We start from the raw sequence: 11,395 nt of genomic DNA, 5'->3' as shown, positions 1-11,395 counted from the left end.
GGAGGGGATGGAACTGTGGCATCATTAACAGGTTGTACACAAATGAATAATACCTAACACTTTAGAGCACTCATAATGGGCCAGGTACTGTTCAGAGTGTTTTACACATATTATCTGATTTAACCCTCAAAGCAATACTATTTTTACCTCCACTTTAGAGATGTGGAAACTGGGGGAGAGTTTTCATCGCTTGCTCTAGGGCCCACTGTTGCGTCCAGCATGACGTGGGTTGTGGGGAAGGAGAAGGGCGGCACAGGGTTAAGAAAAGACAGTAGCCATGAACACAGTGCAAGCACGGGCCAAGGGGAACAGTCTCAGGGACTGAACCCCGAATCGAGCCAACGTGTAGTTTTTATTGGTAAACTTCTAAAGAGGTAATGATTGTTAATCTCAAGATCTGTGTGCTACGTAGCCTGCTGGCTGTCTCTCCGAAAGTTCCCATTGTGTTCCAGCCTGAACTTTGCCTTCACACACACGTACATCTCCAAAGAATCCACTGAAGGGGAGGGACCGATATAACTCCATCGGGCCTCAGTTTGCTGAGGCACTCCCCTGTGAAATCCTGGGAAGAGCGAGGGGGAACAAATGGTTTGGCAGCTATAAAGCAATACCCACAGCTGGCACACCTTGAAGCAAGGACCAGAATTCAGTCAAGAGCCAGAGATACTGTCTCTCAGCCACTGTACTACCATCCTCAGGACTGTCAGATAATGCAGAGTGTCGAGGTTCCTTAGCAATTAATACTTATATTGAACACGTCTTTCATCTCTAGGGCACAAAGCACTTCTACGTATATGCTTTCTCTCACTTTGTGCCCCTTCCTTTGTGCAGAACATATGGAAATGCCTAGTTGAACATATTGTCCTTATTAAAGAATTTTAGCTAGGGTTGAGAACCACTGGTTTATACCTTTGTGAAGATTCTGTCATTAAGGTGGTTTCTTGAGCTTTTTTGTTTCCTTTATCATACACGTTAAAAATCATGGCCAACATCAAAAGACGGTTTGTAAGTTGTTAACAGGTAATTAAAATTTAACGTTCACTCATGCTTGTTAATGAAACTATCTTTATTTATCTTCATTAATCTTAGAAAAAAACATTGGAGGGAAAAAAGGCACGATTACCAGCCAAAATATTAATCCTTTTAGAGTTCATGGTGTTTATTTTCACCTGGTGGGAGAAGGAAAAAAAGACATGAACAAGATTCACAACCACTGTGGGTAGGTGAGAGTGATTTTCAATTGCTTCCTTAATGGTAGCGGGTTTTCCACTCTCTCCATCACTGTGGCCCTCAGAAAAAGGGCAGGTTAAAATCCCTGACAGGAAGGCCGAGAAGGAAATGGAGATGCAGTCTTCATCAGACCAGGAGAATAAGCAAGTCAAAGCCCTTCCATTGACTGAGGGAAGGTGGGAAGGGAAAGAAAAGGTAGAGTCAGGAGGTCAGCTCTTCCTGTGCCTTTGGCTTTACCACAGATCACAGGTTTGATAAAATAGGAACAGACTATTAGATGTAGTGTGAGGGAGGTTGTAAGGAGAATCTGGTCATGTCTAAGATGGCCCCTCATCTTTTTAAAGTGTACAATTCAGTGATTTTTTTTTTTTTTTTTTAGTATATTCACTAGGTTATGCAACCATCATCATCATTTAGTTCCGTGATAGCTAATTATGTACCTGGAACTGTTCTTAGCACAGCTGTGGCAGAGTGGAGCAGATAATAAATTCAAAGGACCAGACTGTTTCTGTGTATTTAATTGGCGCCCATTGTTCACTCTTATTCAGTACCTCAAATGCTGTGTGTATCCAAAAAGCTGGTTCTTCAGATAAAGACAAGATTTAGGTAGCCTCAGTTATGTGTTGTCAGACCCAAGTTGCCTTACCAGTCTAGGTGTCTTGAGCATGTTCGTATAAATTATGAGGCAGTGTAATCTGAGAACCTCTTTGTTTAATTACTACAGTTCCCTTGATCCATAATGAGAGATGCTGATTGAACAGCAAACCCTCCTTTCTTATCAGAGAGTCGAATAGATGCGCAAAAGATTAAGGCACACATTACAGGCAGAAAAAAAAGGATCTCATTTCTAGAAACTGGGATGATTTCTTATAAATAACATAATTATTCCTATGAGGAAATACCAGGGATCAGAAGTTTCATTAATCTTAGTACCATGAAAAGAGTGAAAAATGGCTGAAGTGTGCCATTAGGGAGTGAACAAAAGGGAATAAAAACAGAGGAGAGATGGGACCAATAGAGGAAAAAGAAAAAAACATCAGGGTAGGGAGTGAGGAAAGAAGGATGAGCAGAAACCTGGCTGGATGCAGAGAAGCAGTGGCTACCAACTGCTCAAGTTTTCACTCTGAGGTTCTAACCTAGGTCACATACTTTTAGGTGATGTTTTTCTTTTAATAAAAAAAAAAAAAATCAAAGGCAGCTCATTTTAAAACGCTAATAACCATGTAAGGGAGATCCATAATGTTGTAATTATTTAAAAACAATCCTATTGTTTAGCCAGCCGTACAAATGTACAAAAAATAATTGTATTATTTAGCCATACAAACATTCAAAGAAATGTTGAAGGAACCAGGTTTGAAAAAGTCAGTGACATTATATTTTGCTGTACGCATTTGTGGCTTCTTTAAGAGCAGGTTTGTTAGCGTGAACCCCCATTGTTTGGAAGCAGACCCCCAACAGCATCCAAACTACAAATGTCTCATACTAAGTTTAGATTGAGGAGTGAAGTACCACCAGGAGACAGTTGCCAGCCCTCCCAAGGAAATGGGGTGAAGAACATGGGCTTTCAAGAGCGCTGGGGGGACCTTCCGATGACACTTTACTGAAGAAATATTGCTCAGACAAAGGTGAATTATCATCCCAAACAGGCAAAAACTAAGAAATTCTGAAGAGACATGTGATGTTCTCTAATAAAAATTATTTATTGGCACACCAGAAATATTTTTTTCCTAGTACAGTAGCTGTATGCATCTACAATGGCAATTCTGTGTAAACTATGTGTTACAAGTCACTAGAAATCTAATTAGCAGGAGGAATTTAATAAAGAACAGGAGTAACGATGAGTCTACAGTGGCCCAGTCATCGAGTCTCATTGGAGAGTAAATCAAACATCAAACTAGTGTTGCCCTGCAACAGAGTTCTTCTGCAGCCAAGGAAAACCAAGACATAAACAGGATAGCACCCATTCAATAAATTAGGTACACATAACTAGAAAGACACTGTAACTGATAGGAATAATCTAAATCAAGTAACCACAAAAGTCAATAGTTAGCTATGTACATATATTACTTTTTGCCAAAACTTTAATTTGTTAGTTTTCCCATCCTCCGTCTTCCCTTTTCTATGTCATTCTTGTTTTATTTTTCCTGGTGAATTTCTTGGCTCACTGGCAAATATTTAGACAACTAATCAGAACCTGTTTCCAGGTCCCTACATTTCCTGAAACTTCTTGTCAAACTAAAGTATCTGAAGGGTAACTTGTATAAGTCTATCTCTATCTAGGAGTAATAAGCATTATTATTCTGCTGTCAGTCATAGCAATGACATACAATTTCATTTTCTTCCTACCATTATTTGAACTACCTCAGAAAGTTAGGTTGTAAAGGGCAGCAGAGTGGATGGATTTTTCCCTTGTAACAGGCACAGAGAGTATATATGGAGACAAGCATGTTTATCCTGAGAATGTAGATGCGGTGGACTCCATTACTGCATGTAAATGCGGTGCAACGTCAGATCTTCCATTACTGAGAATGGGTCCTTCTCTCTCTGGCAACTATTTCTTTTTCACATTCATTTTTTAAGGCTTCATATCGTTGCAGCATTAACAAATAAGAATGCCAACATCATTTCTACCAAAAAAGGCTCTGTGATGAATGGCCGCAGGTGCCATAATTAAAATAGCACGGTTAGAAAGGCATTGAGTTGGTATGTTTCTGGTGCGATGGCCAGACTATGTAGATTTTTAGCATCATTGTAGGGGATATAAAAGATCTTGCCAATGAGCCTCTTTGCCCTTTGTTTATTTCCTTTTTAGTTATAACAATGTGTAATTATTTTATTTTTGGTTTGTTCTCCTAGAATATACTCTCCAGGAGGGCAGAAACCACACCCACGTATTCGACACCGTGTTTCCAGTGTCTAGAACAGTGCCTGGTCCACAGCAGGCTCTAAATTAAGAACTTGGATTAAATAAATGAACCAAATTATTAAGTCCCGTGGTCTGCCTATGTCTGGAGACTTTCCAGTTTCATTGAATAACCAGAGTCTCTGGCCTGTCCTAATGACCCAGCTATCCTAATGATCCTCTCCCTTGAACCTCTGGGTAGCTGTGCAGTAGATACTTTGGGGCTTCAATGGACAGTAAAACCTTTCAATGCTACATTCACTCTGCCCACCTCCCAAAGATTAGCTATGCAGATCTAACACTGCATGAGAGAACATTCTAGGAGGTAAACTGCAAGCTCCAAATTCAGCTCATTCTTCCCTACCTCTCCCTACAACCTCTTTGACAGAAAGCTTAAGAGAAAAGCTATCAGAATTTTTTCTTGGCTGCGCCAGCTCAGTAAGTCACCAATCACATGATCAGAAATGAACAAAACATAACTCACCTACATAAAAAATTAAGTTAGACAAAAGTAAAATCTGGGAGTGGAAACAAAGTGACATGGTGGACTGTCTAGGTCTTTTGTTGGTTGGAATTGGTGAACATGGAAGCAAATGCAGGCATTACAGCAGTAGAGAGGTTGGAAGGGAAAGGGGTGGAGCTGTGGGATGTGAAGACTGTAGAGGACCAACTTTGCTCTCCTCCTTCCCTCTCCTTCCGGCGCTCTTGGATCCCACCACTCTCTGGCTGAGCTCCGTGCTGTTGCTTTTCAGGCGGAGGTAAGACGAGGCCGCTGGTGCCTCCACAGCCATCCTTAGGCTATGGACGCTCTGCTAGAGTAGAAGTCAGGGACTGGGAGCCCGGTGTGAAGCGTGACCTGGGGGAAGAGACTGTGAGGCCTGGAGCCACTTCAGGAAACCCCCTGCACACTCCTCCCCGGGGCACAGTAGGTGTGTCCCTAATTCAAAAGGGTACTGGTTCACTTTTCTTTAGTGTCTATTCTAGAAGCCATTAAAGAGAATTCTAATAGAATTCTGCCTGTGTTGAGGACCTGGCCACCACGGTGGGCTCCCAACTCCTGGACACACTTGATAATACAGTTCTCATCCACCTGGCACTTTTAAGATTCTGGGGAGATTATGTTCTTTAGGACTGAAGACCCAGGCATTGATCTGCAGGCAGCAAAGCCTATTGGCCACAAAGCAGGGATCACTGCCAAATCCATGGTGAGAATACACAGGAGCAGACAACCCTACCTTTATTACGTGTCAACTAGTTATTCTAACTAGGATAAACCTTTCATTTAGGGATTGCATAGATGATTGCCAGGTATGAAGAAACATGGGCACTCATACTATTTTAGTGACTTCTGTCCAACCTCAATGGGCAAGGCTAGAACCATTTCATGCAGTACGTCATCTCTCCCTTCCTTATCCCTTTCTTCCCAGCCCAAGAATCTTTATCCAAAGATACTCAGAACAGTTGAAAATGTAGAACACTTTGAATGAGGTTTTTCTAAGACTCACTTCTAAAATAATTTATGGTTTTCTTTCTTCCAGTATAGAGGCTGTACTTGATAGATTAGATTTCAGCCTCTCAGAAAACCCCAACTAGTTGCAGGAAGTGAGGAGGACAGAGGTCACGGGGTCACCATCACTCTTACTGTACATACTGATAAACAATAATGGATTTTTTTTTTATAGCTCCCAAGACTGTGGTTCTGAATAGAGCAAAAATCACCTGCAGTGTTTTGATTCTCAAATCCTAACTATCTTAAGGCAGCCATTTGCTGAATGGGGTTCACGGCTGACAATGAGAGTTCCAGCTCAAGAGGGCAATGAAAGCCCTAGTCCTAGCAGAGGCTGGCAGGGCACACTCCTCCCTGCATGGCTCTGATCTTCTCCCCACTGCCCCCCACCTCCATCAGCTCCAGCCCAAAGCCTCTTGGCCCTTCCTTGCCCTGGTGAGGCCCCTTACGTCTTAGAAGCTTCGCCCCGGTTGTTCCGTCTGCCTGGAAAACTCCACACAGCTCACTCCCTCACCCTCGTCAAGGCTCAGCTCACCTGTGACTGCAATAAGGCCCACCACACTGACCGCTCTGTTTAAGACTGCAGTGCCCTCCCAGCCCTAGCATTCTTGATCCCCTTTCCCTCCCTTGGTCTTTCCTCCATTGCACTTATGCCTTCTAACACACTATATAAGTAACACGGCAACTGGCTTCTCATTTGCTGTCTTTCCTACAACCAGAATGTGAGCTCTATGAGGGCAAGATTTTTATCTGTTTTATTTTCACTGATAAACAACATACTTGAAATAGTGGCTTACAAATTAAAGGCACTCCATAGATATTTGTTGAATGAATGAGAAGAACCTGTTGTTTTCTGTTCACAATAAATCACAAGTAACTAACTTTTGGGCAAGGACTATGTTTTCTATCCCCATAGAACCAAATAAGAGTGCAGAAAAGATGCTCAACATTTCTGATGAGGGTGCTAATACTTCAGTCTTACACCCTCCCTTCTTGGGCACGCATGGAACTTTTCACAAGTTATTTGTTTTCATGCCAGCTGGTTTAAGAGTTTTATTTCTATTCGAGCTGAAATCAGGGCTCAGAGGGACAATCATTAGCAAACCACAAATATAATTCTAGGTTCCTACTTGCTGTTAACTAGACTGTGTCCAGGTATAACAAAGGGGCTTAGGCTGGTTTGGAATCATGACAGTTGTCACCATTGATCCCTTTCCCTCCTCCTTTCCTGCACATCTCGGTCTGGGCTTTACATAGTCAGCTTCCCTCTCGCAGGCATCTGCCCACGCATGGGCAGCTTGTGAAGCAGAGGCAGCAGAAGCCGCTTCTATATTCAGGCCGACAGCGCTTACCTGCACGTTCCTGTTCAGGCTGACGGCCGGGAAAAACAGACCCTCCACGTTCTCAAATGCTATGGGCCCTTGCTGTTCGTCATTGATAAAAAATGTCAAGGTTTTTCTGTTCAAGTCGAGGAGGACCCCGATTGTGGCGCCTTTTGTGATCCCTCCCTCAGTTCTGTGGGAAAAGAAGACAATTGGGTCTCACTTGGCTGTCATCGTTCTAGAAGAAGCTCCCTTCTTGTATGGTTAAACCAATGTTTCTCAACCTGTTTAAAAGGATCAACCCCCCACCCCCACCCCAGGAGCCTTTGAAAACATACTTTCTCCTCATATAACAATTTTAATATCACATATATACCGTGTGTCTGCTTATGTGCTGTATGTATATCTGTGCTTTATATATATAAAAAGAGTAAGGTTGTTTTGCTCGCTTCCCCCAAACCAATTTTCACTCCCCTGGGGGAGGCCTCGCCCGGTGTTGAGAATGTGTAGGTTCAACCACAATGCTCTGCTGTTGCTGAGAGTGAACTCATTCACATAGGGCACTGGGACACAGCTCAGAAAACAAAGCATTAAAGACCAAGAGAGAAAAAGTAGCCTTTGGGTTATCAGAGCTCTACCCGTAGCTATGTCGTATGTGTTGCACAGTGTGAATTAAGCATCATTTAATCCAAAGTGAATTAATTTAGAAATCAAAATAAAGAAGCCCTTAAGCTGAACCTAAAACATATGCATGAAATATTGGATTTGGGGCTTATGTTACCCATTAAATGGAAAAACTTACTCCAGAAAGATGGTAATTTTTGACATGTTGAGTTTGAATTGAGAAGTTGGAGGCTCTTTGTAAACTGACAACATTGAAGAAGAGGATTCTCTTCTGAAAGTAATTACTGTGCAGGAGATGGAGTGATTTTAAAGAACCTGCATTCAAATGTCAGTTTACAACAAGTTGTGCCCTATGTTTCAATTGATGGTTTCCCAAAAGTTATTAAAGCATAGATGATCAGATTTGTCTTTTTCTCCCTCTCTGAGGTCCAGCAATGTTGAATTTCATCCTCATCTTAGCAGAGCACAGAAATTTAAGTGTGTTGTTCTATTCCCCCGGCATGCAGAATGCAGACTATACATAGTTGTTAAAAGACAGTTTATACATTGTGCCTTGTTAATTCACAGCTTCAACAATGACAGCACAAGTGACATGCAGTTTGCATGCAAACAGATCGGTTCAGCTTTCAGAATGTGTTTCTCTGCATCGTGTGACAGTTGTGTCATGATTCATTCCTTGACTCCAAAATAAAGAAGCTAAAAGGGAAACGTAAGAGTGGTACATGGGTGATAGAATCAGAGATCTAGTGACAGGGTTCCCCCAAGTGTAAGTCACTGATGATAACCGCTTATCTACATCCAGTAGGATTTGCTATCAGGCTGAAATGGTATGTGTGTTCACTTAGAGTGATAGTGAAGAATACACACCAGAATGAGGTGTATAGAAAATATCCAAGGGAACAGGAAGTGGAGACCCTAGGAGTTGTACTGGCGAGAGAAGGAGCAGCAATGGGCATACAGAAAAAGCTGAAACAGTGGAGTCCACTATCCTACCACTGCCTGACTCACTTTCCTTTTGATCTGACTGAATAAAACTGTACATACTTTTTCTTTTTCAGAGACACCAATAAGAATGTATTCTGGGGAAATCTTTGAGAATAAGAAGGACCAGTACCCATGACAGACACTTATCTCTCTAGGAAATTTGTGAAAAAATACATTTCAGGAAGAAAACACAGACCAACTGAAAAAGGAAGTGTAAAGAAAATATTACAGTATGGGTTAAATTATAATTGCCCATATTTTGGTGGTAGAGAAAAACCTAAGGAGATTACTATGTTCTCTTTCCCCAGTTAACTGGGTACTCTGAATCCATACAATCATAAGACAGTTCTTCAAGTACAAAGCTATCCAAATTGGCATCCATAAGATTTAGTTTATAAAATGGCTTCTATTCTGAGCAGCAGTATTGATAATAATCAGAATAAGAACAATGGCTTCTATTTTCAGGTGTTTCTGATGTGAGGCATTTTTGCATATTCCATTTCATCTTGGGAACACGCCTGCATGCAAAAATGTTATTAATCTTATTTGGTGGAGTAGAACATCAGGGTTTAGAAAAACTAAGTAACGTGTTCAAAAGTGCTTTCCTGATGAGTTGTAGGACTGGATTTTAGGATCCTGGGATGTTCTCCTATAATGAATATGCATGAGGATTCTTAGTTTCCAGCGATGGGTGGAATATAGCAATGAATACCTAGGAAAGTGCTCGTGTCTCTGTCATTAGGCAAACAAAACAAAACAAAACAAAACACCCAAAAACCCCACCAGGATGGACTGTTAAGACTAGTGGAACTCCTATACTACTTAATGAAGACTGCCTGCCTGACTTCCTTTATGTTGTCTATTTAATAGGTGTTTGAACTTGGGCTTTCATTCTTGACCAGAAGCCGACGTGAAGAAGGCTTGGTTTGGGGGCTGCAGGGTACCTGTTGGTGTGCGAGTTGTTGTGCATGAACCAGCTCCGGTTATTGTCCACGTACATTGCCCAAGCTTTGTCGTCCTTTCCTAGCATTACATCCTTCATCACATCCATGCGAGCCACGCCAAAGGCAGGGTCGGGGTGGTTGTCATAGCGATCCACGGTTAACTCCCAGTAGTGGACACCCTTGGAGAAGCCGGTCTTCCCCAGGACCACCCGGTCATCGTAGCTACTGCAGGTCACAGTCAGGTTGTCATTGGAGAAGATGATGTCAGAATGCGCAGAGCCAGGGTCAAAAGCAAACCAGGCCACTGGGAACAAGAGAAGGGAGAGGGGTTACTAAGACAGACCTCAGGAGCGCAACACCATAACAGACTTCTGGGCGGGTGAGGAGCATTGTGTCCCGTTTTCATGCTGCCATGCAGGAAGGAGGCATCCAGGGCCAGAAGGGGCCGTGAGTGAGCAGACAGGGGCCACATCCTGGGAGCTGGTACTCTCGGCGCCCAGAAGCAGACGGAGGACACACGACCGATTCAGCAGGGGTTACCTGGCTCAGACTGCACTCCCAACCAGGTGATCCGGGAGTGAAGTGACATCGATTTTGGAAGGTACAAGTCCCTTCACCCAGTGACTGGCAGAACAGTACACCAGAGACATAAAGGGAGAGGGATGCACTAAGATGCCTGTGTAACCCTGAAGCAGGGAGGCTAGGATCTAGAGTCCTAGATGGAGGAGGGATAAAACACACTGTGAAACTAGGAAATGTCCCTTTGGCAGAATGCTAACATCTCGTCATTTTGAAAATGTCCTCAGTGCTAGTAAAAGCTCAAAAGCTGTGAAGCTATCAGCAACGCAAACTAATTTTCATGAGTGGTCGTGATTTGGACATAAAGCAGGTTGCTTCCTTCATGACTTAAAAATACAGCTTGCATGTTACTCCTAACACTAACATGTCAAATATCTTGCTGGAGCACTAGGTATTTTGGACATGAGATGCAGACAGAATGATGTTTTAGTACATGTTGTTATGCCCCAAATTCTAAATGCTGCCTATCAATAACACACTCTGGAAAGATGTCATTGCTGATTTATTGAACCTGTGAATCACCTCACATGCACTTTGGTCTTTGCTATTTGTAACAGAACAAGGTTATTTCATACCTGCCAACAGCTTTTTAATGTCAACTGTTGTCATTCCAAGTGAAAGGCATGGGAGAGAGAAACAGGAAGCAAAATTGACATTGATAAGAAAACGTGGCTCTTTTGATCGGCTAATACCAAAAAAGGGTTCAGTTTAAAACTCTACAACAGTTGGTCTGGCTGTCCCTTCACCCACATTTAGCACCGATAAAGAGTGCTTTGCATTGATGTGCAAGAAAACTGGGGGGAAAAGTAATCTTGAGGGATAAAAATTAAAAATACAGGTTTCGCTTCCATTTGAGAAGCTGTTATAATGGGATTTGAATGACAATTAGACAATTATTGACATAAAATTAGCTACTGCCATTTATTTCGTGAAGGAATGGAGCATACCAATCACATAAGTGAAAGATAACAATTACAATAGGTATACTTGCCTAATTGAGAGTAAGGTGCAGGTTGTGTCTCAAAATTGCATCCTATAAAGAGATACTACACATCAAAGCGATGAAACAACAACCAGGTTGATAAAAATTATTTGTATACACTTAAAAAGCACCAGCTGAACACAGTGGTCAGAGGCCTGATTCATGAAAAACCAAAGCCCTTTTTCATGTTAGTTTTCTTTGCTGGGTAACAATTGCTTCTCTGCTCTTTGGAAATGAAAAGTACATCTTTTTTTCCCCCCATTTAATAAATCCTTAAATCCTTCTCCAATTGATTCTAAACTGTACAGCTTAAATATTCAT

At 42.0% G+C, this 11,395-nt stretch overlaps 1 protein-coding gene across 8 annotated transcripts in view; it reads right to left on the bottom strand.

Moving 5' to 3' along the window:
- Positions 1-2,909: 2,909 nt before the first annotated feature.
- The window catches only part of TRIM9 (tripartite motif containing 9), a 104,552-nt gene continuing 96,066 nt past the window's right edge, over positions 2,910-11,395 (bottom strand). For 3 of the 8 annotated variants that reach the window (XM_019725679.2, XM_019725682.2, XM_019725680.2), the window contains 5 exons: positions 11,084-11,125; positions 10,668-10,691; positions 9,514-9,817; positions 6,992-7,154; positions 2,910-4,988 (listed from right to left, as the gene is read on the bottom strand). In XM_019725679.2, coding sequence (XP_019581238.1) covers positions 4,926-4,988; positions 6,992-7,154; positions 9,514-9,817; positions 10,668-10,691; positions 11,084-11,125 — 596 coding nt within the window. In that variant the 3' untranslated portion in view covers positions 2,910-4,925. The remainder of the gene's footprint in view (positions 4,989-6,991; positions 7,155-9,513; positions 9,818-10,667; positions 10,692-11,083; positions 11,126-11,395) is intronic. The other 5 variants (XM_019725681.2, XM_019725684.2, XM_019725685.2 and 2 more) reach the window with 3 other exon arrangements.

Source organism: Rhinolophus sinicus, linkage group LG03, assembly GCF_036562045.2.
Source record: "Rhinolophus sinicus isolate RSC01 linkage group LG03, ASM3656204v1, whole genome shotgun sequence".
Taxonomy (NCBI): domain Eukaryota; kingdom Metazoa; phylum Chordata; class Mammalia; order Chiroptera; family Rhinolophidae; genus Rhinolophus; species Rhinolophus sinicus.
This window is presented reverse-complemented; position numbering and strand designations above follow the sequence as displayed.